Source organism: Malaclemys terrapin, chromosome 11 (genome assembly GCF_027887155.1).
Source record: "Malaclemys terrapin pileata isolate rMalTer1 chromosome 11, rMalTer1.hap1, whole genome shotgun sequence".
NCBI classification, from domain to species: Eukaryota; Metazoa; Chordata; order Testudines; family Emydidae; genus Malaclemys; species Malaclemys terrapin.
The window spans coordinates 59,457,809-59,472,966 of NC_071515.1; the positions used below are offsets into that span (position 1 = coordinate 59,457,809).

At 37.9% G+C, this 15,158-nt stretch overlaps 1 protein-coding gene across 1 annotated transcript in view; it reads left to right on the forward strand.

Moving 5' to 3' along the window:
* LRP1B (LDL receptor related protein 1B) overlaps positions 1-15,158 on the forward strand; it is a 1,255,163-nt gene that overhangs the window by 1,058,652 nt on the left and 181,353 nt on the right. The window contains exons 61-62 of the mRNA XM_054044441.1: positions 11,606-11,794; positions 12,730-12,878. Coding sequence (XP_053900416.1) covers positions 11,606-11,794; positions 12,730-12,878 — 338 coding nt within the window. The remainder of the gene's footprint in view (positions 1-11,605; positions 11,795-12,729; positions 12,879-15,158) is intronic.

Sequence of the window (15,158 nt, forward strand, 5' to 3'; positions counted from 1 at the left end):
ATGTTTCACTGTAAGGGGAAAACATAAGAAAGAAAAGACTTTTTTTGTATCGGTGTATGCAGATAAATCAATAGCTGTCACTGATTGAGGTCTTGGGAAGCTTACAGAATGCTGGAGAGGAAAAAGAAAGCAAAAAGGCTACATCAAAAAGACTAGATTTCAGTATTGCATTATGATTCTTTTTCTTCATTTTTTGTCATTCACATCCCATGCGAACTGTAGGTTTTATAGGCTATTATATGAAAACAGTGCTGATGTTCTGTTGTTTACAACATAATAAAAGTTAATGAAAAGAAGCAAAATACAATTTAGCTACCACAGAAATGTTTCTCAACCAGTAAAATAAATTGAAATTAACTACCATTTCTGAAATGTCTGATAGCTACAGCTTCACTCATGCCTTACCTTTGTGTCATTAGACAAATATTTATATTAAATTGTGCATTCATATTAGAACAGCTTTTGTTTAGATATATGTCTTTAGATTTGCTTAACAGTTGATATGGTCAGTTGTTAGTTGATTTGATTATAATATCATTTTCTCTGAAGTCAATAACATAAGAATGGCCATAATGTGTCAGACCAAAGGTCCATCTAGCCCAGAATTCTGTCTTCAGACAGTGGCCAATGCCAGGTGCCCCAGAGGGAATGAACAGAACAGGTAATCATCAAGAGATCCATCCCCTGTCTCCTATTCCCAGTTTCTGGCAAACAGAGGGTAGGGACACCATCCCTGCCCATCCTGACTAATAGCCATTGATGGACCTATCCTTCATGAATTTATCTAGTTCTTTTTTAAATCCTGTTATAGTCTAAGCAGCAAAAAATGTCTATAGCCTTCCAGGCTACACAAATCCAGGAAAAAGATCAAGAATCCACGGAAGGGCAATGAATACAGTATACTGCACAAGTCCATTACAAGTATATAGTTGCTTTATGGTCAAAATTTCCAGAGCCCATTAATGGTCCATAATATTGTCTTCTCTAATGCTTTAGATCAGTGATACTCAGAACTCAGTGGTTCAGGAGCCAAATTAGTGATCAGCATTACACAAAAGAGCCACTGTAGGGTAAATGCGTTGTTTCATTTACTATAGTATTATATATTCATATTTAAATAGTCTGACTGGGAAATATTTAGTATATAGATATATATATATATATTGATAGATAGATATACTTGGTCAGTCATTTTGCTGTAAGAACATTATATATATTATATATAAATTTATTATTATAATTATTCTTACAGCAAAATGACTGTCCAAGGATTATTATTTTATCAATTACAATTGGTTAATAACATAGTAAAAGCATCCTAATTGGCTTATAATTAAATCACACAATGCTTTAATTTCATGTGCTGCAAAGATCCTCAGGAGACAAGAGCCACTTACGGCTTGTGAGCCTCAGCCTGCGTATCACTGCTTTAGATATTTTGTCATCACTCATGTCTGTGTAGCAAATAGAAGTTGCACTTCAAATCTGCTAATTCAGCATAGTTGTGGAGTATGATCCCATTGGAAAAACATCCTCTGGTCTTTCTTGTTCTACCCTGGCCAATAAGAGCTTTCTTGATGTTGCATTCAAACAATGGATAGTACCATAAAAGCCAGTGGTTGACATAAAAAGAATTGTCTGGCTAAACTCGGGAATGGATCTTATCAATCAGGGAAGAGCCCATCTGCAACACTTAAGGCTGAGAGGTCTTCCTTAGTTCATTCACTGATGTGTTATAAATTGTGGAAAAAAAAACTTCTCCATACATTTAGATGACAGTGGGAGTCCCAGGTCATGTATAATGGAGTTTCCAACAGCCAGAGACTCCACTTAAAAAAACTGGTTGTCAGGAATGTCTAATCACATGTGCACCTGTTGGGCAGAAGAGATTTTCCGTCAGGATCTTCAGTTACTTCAGCAACAATATTGCACTTAAGAGTCTGCATTTTACATCACAGTCAGTTGAGTGGTGCATCCATTCTAATTTAATGCGCTTGAATTTAGTTCTGGAGACTGAAGTTCTCTAGGTATCCATATATCATAGACAGCGTAGGCAGTGGCAATACAAGCTTGCCCATGCTTCTCACTTGTAAACGCGCTTTCCTTTCTAACCTGGATGTACAACAGCCTACTTAAAGTATTGAGAGTCTCCTTGCCCTTTTAGCTCTTGAACATTGAGCTATGACTGATGACAAAATCACCGGTTAGTGCAAGTTATGTGTCCTGTGATACTTCTGATTAGGTTTATGCACATTGATAAGTAAGAATGGTGAAGCTTGCACTGTTCTCATTTGTCTTGGATTGGTATTGAGGATACTTAGAGGACTTCAGCTTTTAGAGCTCTCAATTCCTTGCCCTTCAGAAGCACACAATTCAGTTTAAAATATTTTTTAAAGTATTTTAGATGCTTCAAAAAGACAAGGTGCATGCAGTAATATCTTTTACTGGACCAACTTTTGCTGGTGAAAGAGAGAGAGAGTTCTTCAGGACTGGGAAAGGTACTCAGAGTGTCACAGCTAAATTCAAGGTGGAACAGACTGTTAAGCATAAGGTGTTAACACATGTTGCAAGAGACCATTTAAGGTGAAGTGGGCAGTTAACATCTCTGTAGGCATAGGACAAAGGAGGGTTAGTGAGTTTCAGATTATTGTAATGAGCCATGAATCCATTGTCTTTATTCAGTCCATGATTTTTCATGTCTAGCAAAGTTATAAATTTAAGTTTTCAGGCTCATCTTTTGAAGGTGTTATGTAGGTTTCCTTTCAGGATTAGGACTTAGAGGTCAGATATGGAATGATCATTTTGTGAAAAATGTTCAGCCATATGGTGGTTTTGTGTGTGTGTGTGTGTGTGTGTGTGTGTGAGAGAGAGAGTTCATTTGAGAGCATAGTGGTTGTCTGGTTTCACCCATATAGTTGTTATTCGAACAGTAGTGCATTGGATGAGGTATCCCACATGTTGTGATAGGCATGTGTAGGACTCGTGTATCTTGAAAGGTGTGTTGTGGGGGTATTGATCATTGTAGCAGTGAATATATGTCTGCAGGTTTTGAATCTATTGTTACGGAAAGGTCTGGTGCTGTTTTAAGTTGGTTTGTCCTCATGTGTGGTGACCTTTCTTCTGAAAATGAGCTTGGGGAGTTTGGGGAGTTATTTGAAGGACAGAAGAGAAGGTTCAGCTAATTATTTTTTCAGGATGTGGTCCCCGTTGAGTGTGGGTTGTAATTGTTTAATGTTACCCTGTATGGGTTCCATTAGAGTGGTAGGTGATAACAAGGGGTGTGTAGTCGTAGGTTGGGGTTTTTTGGTTCCATATTGAAGCATGTTCTCTTGGGGTATTTGGGTGGCCATGATGCAATCTACTTCTCTGGTGAAGTGTCCTTGTTTGGTGAAGACAGTTTTAAGTATATTAAGGTGTGTATCCTGGACTTTCTCCTTGGAACATATTCTATGGTATCTGAGCGTCTGGCAGTAGATAACAGATTTTTTGGTGTGTTTGGGGTGGTTATTGGATCTGTTAAGGTAGGCGAGGTGATTTGTGGGTTTCTTGTATATAGTTGTCTGTGAGGGTCCATTGTTGAGGCTGATTGTGGTATCCAGGAAGTTGATGCTGGTGTGGGAGTGTTCTAGAGAGAGTGTGATGGATGGACAGTGGTTGTTGAAGTTGTGGTGGAAATCCATGAGGAAGTTTAGGTTGTTGGAGGAAAATATCATTGTATCTCACATATATAATTGGTTGTGTCGCATTTTTCCAGAAATTCTTCCTTGCGGTGGCCTATGAAGAAGCTGAAATATTGTGGAACCATCCTAGTACCCGTGGCTGTTCCCATGGTTTGGCCATAGTAGTGGTGCTCTTAAAATTATTAAAATGTAGTTGCTGCAGTCAGTCAGCTGTAATTCTGAAATGTAGTCTCTGGAATGTAATTAATATTTTATCCTGAACACTAACTTACTGCCCTGTAAATCAGGGATAATGGGAAAATTGAGATTTTATATTATATTCTACTACTCTTGAATCTTATTTTTTTCCCCATGAACACACAGATTTTTTGGATGTGCTCTTAATCCATCCATTGATCCACTCTATGATCAATTGTAATTTTTGATAGATTTTTGAATGTGTATTATGACACTGTAGCAACCCCTAAATTTAGACTGAAAGACAACTAACTTAACATTTTTAATCATTTCCTAATATGTGTATATTGAGGATGTTATTTTGTAGTATTCTGCTGCAAATAGTCTAAATAGTGTGTAGTCACAGTCTTGAGTGGTTAAGAGAGAATGGATTCCAGGAGTAGGTTTTTCAAGGAGGTGAAATGTGCAAAAGGGCAGGTCGAGGCCAATGTGCTAAAGTCCCACTAAGCTGAGTTTTCAGAATGTATGTGGTGCATAACATTGATCTGCCCTCTGCACAAGGATGAATATCACCTTGAGAGAAAAATTCCTATTTTATTCAGAAGTACAATATTGACACCCTACAACAGGGTTTTTTTGTTTGTTTGTTTGTTTGTTTTTTGTTTTGTGGTTTTTTGGGGGGATATTAAAAGCAGCAACAAAGCTCACAAGTCATAGGAGTAGATACACTTCCAGAAATCAAGCAGAAGCAACTATCCAGAGAGCTACAGGTTTCAACCAGACAGTAGCAGTTTCTCTTTCTGTTGCCTTTCCCAAACAGCCTGGTTTTACATCAGTGTATCTCCATTAATGTTAGTGGAGACACTCCTGATTTATTCTGTTGTAAATGATAGAAGAATCATGCCTCATGTTCCTAAAAATCACTGTGTGTTCACATCTACTTCATTCTCCAAACACAATAAAAATCTTTTGTTAAGGCTATCAGTCACATAGTTTAGGGGGCCAGTGAAAATCAAATTCATGGCAGGTGTTTACTGATCTGACTAAACAAAATGAGTCCAGTTTCTGTTTTACACATAAAGATGATATTTGTCCTTGTGACAGGCAAGGATAGTTCAGGTATACCTCAAAACCACTTGCTAAATACAGATATAATAACTGTTGATCCCCCCCCCACACACACACTGATATCATTTCAGTCACTTTATTGAAATAAATGTAACAATTTCATTTGTATCACTTTTGTCACAATTATATAGAATCAATGCTGAAACATTGTTAAGGTGGTGACTCACACCAATAACAGTATAGGGGTCCCCTCTCACGTGCTCTTTCTCTCTCCCTCATATATGTATGTGCAGAATGACAATTTCCTGAATGGAGAGGAATATGTAAAGACTAGAGCGCATTGTTTGGGGAATTTAACAATATTCCAGGATTCTGCATAGTAATTTGGAAATTAGTCTCTCCACTCCCATTAATAGTTATGGTAATGCGTTTTACAAATCAGGCAGATAATATTTTTGTTTAATAAAAAATCAGTTACATTATATCTGGACACTAAATGTTCACCCAACCTGAGACATTTAGATTCTACCTCTGTTAGAGCATGTACCAGAAACAGGTCAAATGTGTTATTCCAGTAGCACACAGATGCTTAAAGTGCCCTCAAGGATTACCTAAGGATTCGCTGGCTGTATATAGGATAATATCCCAGTGTCACAAAAGAGGAGTGACTAGTTTTTGGCTACCCTCTCTCCCTCTGCATGACACACAAATCCTGACAAACAACGTGACAGCCATGCACTAAAATAATGAGTGGCTCAATCATCCTCTCTTTACCAATAACCCATCGAGTTATGTTGTTATCAGCATGGTTCTACACCTTCCAGGAGTTGGCAATGACCCAGCAGATTTCCTGAAGTGTGATAACCACCACAAATAGTAGCTGTGGAAAAGCCTCCCGAACCCATCAGTGCGGAACTCTTGTCACAGACTTGTTCACTACAGAAGATAATACCAAGTTCTGCTTCAGTGGAGACGTGATCCCAGGCTCCCTGATGATGACTTCCCCCTTCTATGGTCTCATGGACTGCTATATGCCTTCCCTCTAATTCTCCTGATCTCCCCGTCCCCCAAATATCCAAGTTCGAATTGGACAAAGCTTCAATCATCATGATAGCTCCACAAATCTTGTACTTGATGCTGGGAGAGAAGAAGCTGCAGCTGCATATTTCAGACATCTACAAAGCCTTGCTCTATTACCTCAGCAGGACCAAGTCTTTCAGGCCTCATTGTGGCCATATCCAGTGCACTGAAAAGCTAAGCTAACTCATCACAGAGAATTTCAATGTGATTTCCAGCTGGTATCAACTGGCTGGCAAGCCTCTGCCTCTGAATGTCAAGGTACACTGCACCAGTGAACAGGTGGCATCATCTGCCTACTTCAGAAATGTGGCTCTTTCCAAGAATTGCAAGACAGCTACATGGAGCAACCCACTAACTTAATTAAACATTATGCATGTGACATGGCAACTAGGTCAGATGCCAATTTCGGGACAATAGTACTTCAATCTCTGTTTGACAAATACAGCTGAAATTCCTCACTCCAGCTGTTCAGGGAAGATACTGCTTCCCAGTCCTGATAATGGGATCCATCCTGATATATACTTGAAGAAGAAAGAACAATTAACTACCATACAGTCACTGTGACTCTTTGAAATGTTGTGCTCTGTGTGGTTTCATTGATCTGTCCCCACTTTTCTGAGTCCTCAACAGCATTGACCTTGAACTGTAAAGGAGCTGAGGAAGGGTCGCAGCTGCCCCGTCTTTTATGCCCTCATATGAGAGCATGAGGAGGCACGGAGTGTATGCATGGTTAAGAAAACCCTTATTTATTTCCTTCCACCCTAAATATCTTGGCCTGAAGGCATTCAAATCCTCCATGTAAAAAATGAATCGAATGCTATATCACTGAAAGATATTCAGTTTAAGAGACTTATTTCAGTCAACACATTCTGTGGTAGCATCCTGGGCAGAAAGTGAATCAGCCACCACAAAACAAATGGAAAATTGTCATCTTGTCATGAATCAACATTTTTGTAAAGAGCTACAGGCCCGACGTATACTCTACAGAAACATTCTTTGGCAGAAAGGTAATCCAAGAAGTGATGACCAAATAGATTGAGATACTAACTTTAGCGAAGATGAAACATTCTTTTTCACCCTTCTCCGACACTTTTGAATATTTTTCACATTTCTTGATATAATTAAGATGTGTCAGACTCAGGAAGATGTCAGAATCCAGAATAGAACATTTGTCACATCATGATTTCCTTCCCAGACTGACCTCTCCCCTAATTCTTCCCATTCAAACTAAGTCCTTTGGGCATTTTTACAATCACTTCTTCAGTGCCCATGCATGTAGTAAATGAAGTAAGTAGTGAAGTAAGGTTAGATATTTATATTTAGTCAACTAATAAATATTTATGCTGAGATTTTCAAGGTTACATAAAGAATTTGAACTTCTAATTCTCATTAAAATTAATGGGAACTGGGTGTTCAAACTTTCTAAGTATGACTTTGAAAATCTCAGGTTTAGTAACTGGGAGGTACTTTGGAAAGAGCTTGGTTAAGCCATGAAAGAAGCCCCATGGATAAGTCTGAATGTCCTCTGATGTTTCCAAAAAGAGGGGCACAAATTCAAATTCTCATACTAGGAGACAGGTCATCCCCAGAAAAGAACTGACTCAGTAACACATTTTCCATTTTAACTAAATTATTGTTACTTCCTCATTTTAAATGAATTCCTTTTTGGGAAATAAATCTTACATTAATGGTAATTCATACTTTTAATAGCCGTAAGTGAAATACCCCAAGTTAGAATTCTAATTTAATTTACCTTCTGTAACGCAAAGACAGTCACTATTTTAGTGCTGCTTTGTTGATGACATAGAGCAGATAAGCAGGAAAGAATCTCCTTTTCAAAAGATAATTACAGCTTTTTAAAATTGTACCACAACAAACATTGCTAAGGGAAAACAGTAGTGAAAGCCATGTCAGATACAATTTCTAAATATCAAAAATGACCCTTAAAGATTTATGTGGGATTTTGTAGAAAGACTGCTAATTCCAAACAAAAGCATCCATCAGTTGACTTGACAGTTATGAATAATGTTTTACATGCTATATATGCCAAACAAGACACACTAGGTTTAGCATAAAAAATGTTATGAGCAACTGGAAGACATACTTATTCACTGCAGAATGAATGACATAACAAAGCTTGTACAAGGCATTTGATGTTATGCTCATGAATATATTAAATTGTAGTATATAAAGTGAATACCAACTTTTATTATATATGTGGCACAAGGGTTCTGATGAGTTTGGATGAAAATGCCCCACCACCCAAACCTGCATTTTAACACCAATTCTAAGTGCCATAACATAAATCTTCTGCCTCAAACTCTCAGAAGTTTAAAAAAAACAAATCATACAGTAGGAATGTGTAGGTGCTCTGTGTGAGTGAGTGTGTGTGTGTGTGTGTGTGTGTGTGTTTTATTTCCATCTGAACCACTGCTAACATGCAAAACAATTTACTGGAGGAGTTCTAGACAATGTTCAAAGCTTTGGAATTTACTTTGAAATGTATAATAAGCAACTGTTAAACTTCAGCCCACACAATGTTTCTATTTTTTTTCAAGGTTTATTCATCAACTGAATACCTGTGGGTGATAGCTGATGTTATTTTTTTTTTACAGTTTTCTTGTAATTGGGCCAACTTGTCAACTATGCATATCAGGTGCATGCAATTCCTAAGAAAAAAACATCACCTGTCTCCAGGTTTTACAGTGCAACCGTGATTTTAAGTAACTTGAAAATATCCACTTCCTACTGCTAATTTCCTTTTTGACCATCTAGTTCATAGTTGGATAGTTGGTCAGATTCATGCGTTCAGTACTGTCCTTTCAAAAGAACCTCAAACATAACAAAATCTGTCTGCCATCTCCCCATCATAATTACATGTTTTATAATTTTTCCAAAAGTTCTTAAATCTCATGGTATCATTAATAGACTATTTCGTCAAAGGTCGGGATGTTTTGTCATACGGTTTTTTAAGCAGATTGAATTTATTTTTAGCTAAAGTAGGCAAGTAAGTAAACCTATAAGAAAATGCTTATTTACCTGACAATCCTAGGTTTGTTCAATTTTACAAAAGTGAAGGTTAACAATGCTTGTTCAGTATTTGTTAAGCTCATTCAGAACAATGTGGGCCACGTTCTGCTGTCCTTATGGGTGTTCATAGTATGCTACTCCACAAATGCTTCCAGTGGTTTCAATGAGAGAACCAATGGAGTAACATACTACTGAATTTATACTTAAATCTTATAAAGTATAAGAAAAATATATTTCTGCAGTGTAACAGTGATATCACTGCATAATGTACTTTAACAATTCATTTGCTCTGAATGATGTAGATTTTTTCAAATGAAAAACTGAGAATCCCTAACCCAGTTAGGATTTCTATTCTGGGAGTTAGAATAGAAGTTATTGTCTGTATTTACCTGTGATATGTATTGTATAGTATTAAAAAGTAAATATATGCAGCAGTAAGCCTTTAACCATTGTTGTATTTCTGTTAGCAGAAAAGCTGCTTTTTAGTTTATCTTGAGAGCTGTAATATGTTACCATCATGAAGTGACTACAATTGCTTTTAATGGTGTTAAAATACAGTACATCTAAAGGTGCATCCTGGTTATGGTTTAATACGTTGTATTCCCTTAAAAATCAAAATAATGACCTTTAGCAGAGTAAATTAACTTAAATACACCTCTACCCGGATATAAAATTAATTTGGATATAACACGGTAAAGCAGTGCTGCTGGGGGGGGAGGAGAGGGGTGCGCGCTCCAGCAGATCAAAGCAAGTTCAATATAATGCGAGTTTCACCTATAGCACGGTAAGAATAAAATTGTCAGACACATAGAAAAACATAAACTGTTGAGCAGTAGTCAACATGGTTTCTGTAAGGGGAAATCGTGTCTTACTAATCTATTAGAGTTCTCTGAAGGGGTCAACAAACGTGGACAAGGGGGATCCAGTGGACATAGTGTACTTAGGTTTCCAGAAAGCCTTTGACAAGGTCCCTCACCAAAGGCTCTTAAGTAATGTAAGTTGTCATGGGATAAAAGGGAAGGTCCTTTCATGGATTGAGAACTGGTTAAAAGACCTGGAACAAAGGGAAGGAATTAATGGTAAATTCTCAGAACGGAGAGGGGTAACTAGTGGTGTTCCCCAAGGGTCAGTCCTCGGACCAATCCTATTCAACTTATTTATAAATGATCTGGAGAAAGGGGTAAACAGCGAGGTTGCAAAGTTTGCAGATGATACTAAACTGTTCAAGATAGTTAAGACCAAAGCAGACTGTGATGAACTTCAAAAATATCTCACAAAACTAAGTGATTGGGCAACAAAATGGCAAATGAAATTTAATGTGGATAAATGTAATGCACATTGGAAAAAATAACCTCAACTATACATACAATATGATGGGGGCTAATTTAGCTACAACAAGTCAGGAAAAAGATCTTGGAGTCATCGTGGATAGGTCTCTGAAGATGTCCACGCAGTGTGCAGAGGCGGTCAAAAAAGCAAACAGGATGTTAGGGATCATTAAAAAGGGGATAGAAAATAAGACTGAGAATATATTATTGCCCTTATATAAATCGATGGTACGCCCACATCTCGAATACTGCGTACAGATGTGGTCTCCTCATCTAAAAAAAGATATACTGGCACTAGAAAAGGTTCAGAAAAGGGCAACTAAAATGATTAGGGGTTTGGAACAGGTCCCATATGAGGAGAGATTAAAGAGGCTAGGGCTCTTCAGCTTGGAAAAGAGGAGACTAAGGGGGGATATGATAGAGGTATATAAAATCATGAGTGAGGTGGAGAAAGTGGATAAGGAAAAGTTATTTACTTATTCCCATAATACAAGAACTAGGGGTCACCAAATGAAATTAATAGGCAGCAGGTTTAAAACAAATATAAGAAAGTTCTTCTTCACCCAGCGCACAGTCAACTTATGGAACTCCTTACCTGAGGAGGTTGTGAAGGCTAGGACTATAACAGCGTTTAAAAGAGAACTGGATAAATTCCTGGTGGTTAAGTCCATTAATGGCTGTTAGCCAAGATGGGTAAGGAATGGTGTCCCTAGCCTCTGTTTGTCAAAGGATGGAGATGGATGGCAGGAGAGAGATCACTTGATCATTGCCTGTTGGTCCACTTCCTCTGGGGCACCTAGCATTGGCCACTGTCAATAGACAGGATACTGGGCTAGATGGACCTTTGGTCTGACCCAGTACAGCTGTTCTTATGTTCTTATGTGAGATTTTTTGGCTCCCGGGGACAGCGTTATATCGGGGTAGAGGTGTATATATGCTAACTAATTTATTAAAATTTAACATGTCATTTGTTTAGAATCTGGACGTAGATATTTGTTAACTGAAATTCGTTCATTTTCTTTGCAGTAGTTGGGCTCACTAAATATATGCAAGCAAAGCTGGTGCACCCAATCCTGCATTATTTTAACTGGTAGTAAAGTACCCTGCAGGCTTGACAGATTGTCAAGGCAGTTATTCACAAGAAGTTATGTAGTGGTTGTATCTGTCAGCCCATACAGTATGGAATATTTTAACTGGCAGTCTTCCAAGACTGAACATTAATCTTACCATCTCCTATTACAGTCCCTAATCAAGATATTCCAGGGGTGATTGCACTAACATTGTTTGAAGACTACATCTACTGGACAGATGGGAAAACCAAGTCACTGAGCCGTGCCCACAAAACCTCTGGAGCAGACAGAATATCACTGATTAACTCATGGCATGCCATAACAGATATCCAGGTGTATCATTCTTATAGACAACCTGATGGTAATTATTCTATCCATGCTTTTCAGACAGCACATCAGCATATTTCACAAACATCTAATTTCTGAATTCAATTAAGTATTTTTTTGTTTGTTTGTTTTTTATTTTTTTGTTTTAGGATCGGGCATTTTTATGCAATGATTATAAGTATTTGTACAGTGGTTTTGGTAGATTTCTTAAGTAACTAAATATCAAGTTGAAATTATTGAAGAACAAGTTATTGATATTGACTAGATCAACTGAATTGTTAAAATGATATTATGTTACAAAGATGATAAAATCAGTCCAGCTAAGGAGAAATAAAGTATTAGCAAAGCTTTCAATATTATTATTATTATTGCAAAACCAGGAGAGTTGATATTTTAAAGAATTACTGGTGTCTAACAAGCCCTAGAGATATTTAAACACTAGTTGGGCCAAAAAACCTACAGAAGGAGGACAGTATTATAACTGTCTCTGATCTCCTACCATCCGTATATTACAGTTCTAGTTAAATAAAATTTGGCAGCTGGTCTAGATTAGCAAATTAGCAGCACCATTGTAAAAGATTAGTTCTTTCTCTCTCATTATTTCAGCATTCAAATCTGCATTTTTATTAGTGAATTAATTTGCCTCATACAAAATGCTTGTGCTCCTTAATTTGAAAGACCGATGGCTAAAAAAGTGATTTTTTGTTTGTTTTTGTTTTTAAGAATGTTTTTTTATAAACTACGACATTATAAAAATAATGTAATTTGTACCTATTGAATTTTACTTTCCCTTTTACCATAAAAGAGATTTAAAGTATGCTGAGGTAACAGGTTTATATTACTAGAAGCTTCCCTAAAGGGAAAAAAATGTTTCCTTTGTTGGTTTTTATATTTTTAGGGGGAGGGTTCCCCTGCGAATCAGCCTGTTGGTTGGTAGGTTTTAATAATTTTTTTCTTTTTCATTCACAGTGTCTAAACATTTGTGTATGATAAATAATGGTGGCTGCAGTCACTTGTGTCTCTTAGCTCCTGGCAAAACACACACTTGTGCCTGCCCCACTAATTTTTACCTTGCTGCAGATAACAAGACCTGCTTGTCAAACTGCACAGCCAGTCAGGTAAGCCAGTTGCCATTTTACTATATTTTTGCAGCTTTATTTACAACCAAATGTTAATACTAATGAAAGTGATGCACCCCTGAAAGAGTTCACCAAACCACAGCACAACTCTGAAGTAACATCAGCTATTCTTTGTGGATATCAGTTAGCTTAGGACATATAAAGAGAAGAATGATTTGTGTTTAAATATAAAATTTAAAAATCGTATACCTGAGGTGCTATGAAAATATCTTTGTGTATGAAGTTTGGAGCTTGTGTGACTCATTGTTTAACAAGAAGGAGGTATACTAGCATAATATCATGAGGGCAACACTTCAGAAAGAAAATATTTTTGTTTCCTCTGCAAAAGTTGTTGTATATATTTCTTTAAAAAAAGGCACAGTTAATTCGCTTGCCTTCAGAAGAGTTATTGTGCCAAATTTAAACACTAAATTCAGCCATTAACATGTTAAACCAAGGGATTTTAATCCTGCTTATGTGAAAAATTCAACACAACACAATTGTGGAGTCACTAATAATAAGTCTGTAATAATATCTGGGTCGACATATGTAGAGATTATAACTATATGATAAATAATGGAACCATATGACAGCATATTTATATCTTGCACTTTTCACCACCTCACCTGCACTAATCTCCAGGGGGACTTTTCAAACCTCTGAGCAGCTTTCAAACAGCTCCCATTTGTTTACATAACAATCTGCAAAAATAAGAGTTTCTGAATATTTTCCTGTGTGACCCTAAGAGCGTCCCAGTGCCAGAGGGCAAGCAGCTCACTGGCATCAAGTAATAAGTTTAGCTGGCCTGACCAATTCAGTGTACCCCACCTTACTACGGCTATAATCTGTATCTAGAAGGTGGTAGGTAATATGTCATTGGAAAACTAATAATTCATTGATCATTAAGAATCTTGTGTCATGGATGTATATGATGTGTATTAAGAGTTATGAATATATGTTGCAATTATGACTAAAAAGTATTTAAACCAGGCATGTCAGGGGGATTTGGTTAACAGGTCTGTCCTAGACAAAGAAATATGTTTGCTTCTCTGGCCAGCCCAGTCTTCAGCTAGGGACAATGAAGGTAGATTTACATATTAGGTAAACAAAGCTATCAAGCTAATAAGCAGAGGATGAGACAGCTTAGCATCTACATCCCAACAGGGAGGAGAAACTTTACCTGAACTATATACAAAGGGAGCCTGAACCTCAAGTCATAAGCAGTTGAAGCAGCTGATGGATACACTATTACCGTATTATAAACCACTGGTTCTCAAACTAGAGCCACCACTTGTTCAGGGAAAGCCCCTGGTGGGCCGGGCTGGTTTGTTTGCCTGCCAGGTCCGCAGGTTCAGCCGATCGCAGCTCCTACTGGCCATGGGTCACCACTCCAGGCCAATGGGGGCTGCAGGAAGCAGTGCGGGCCGAGGGACATGCTGGCCGCCCTTCCTGCAGCCCCCATTGGCCTGGAGTGGCGAACCGCAGCCAGTGGGAGCCGCGATTGGTCGAACCTGCAGACGCGGCAGGTAAACAAACTGGCCTGGCCTGCCAGAGGCTTTCCCCGAACAAGCGGCAGCCCTAGTTTGAGAACCACTGTTATAAATGTTTATTGAGTGAGGTGTTTTATGAAAGTGAGTGACACCCTGGTGATTAATATCATTGTAAAATGTATGTATCAACACTACATAAGGAATTATATTGATATTAGTCTCCATAGTCTGTGTCCAAACAAAGGGAGAAACAGGTCTCTCCTAGGCTGAAGGGAATTTCACAGCTATTTACCTGTTTCTTATGCAAATTAAGCATGGTGGAATCAAAACAATGGAAGCCTCATTTACATATAGGGAGATAGGAAGCCCACAGGAAGGGAAAAACAGCATGAGGTCATCCTGCCTTTTGAAACAAGGTAATAGAACTTTGGAAGATATAAGCAATGACAGAAGCCATATTTGGCATCTATCACTAGACACAAGGGACCAGAGCTCTCCCAAACTGAGAAAGATAGGTCCTTCAACCAAGGAAGAGTTGAATCACTGGGAAATAAATATAGGAGAAAAAACAGCTTTGGCAAAGATCTTTCACCTAGAAAGAGAAGGGGAGCCTGTGCCTTGTACTTCTGTGGATGGTCCTGACTGAGGGAATGTCCACCATAGCTTGGAAGAAGGAAGCTGGGTGATAATTCATCCTGAACAAAGCCTGTACCTTGATAGATTAAGCTTTAGATGTTTAGATGCATGTTTCTCTTTGATTTACTTGTAACCTTTTCCAATTTTATTCACT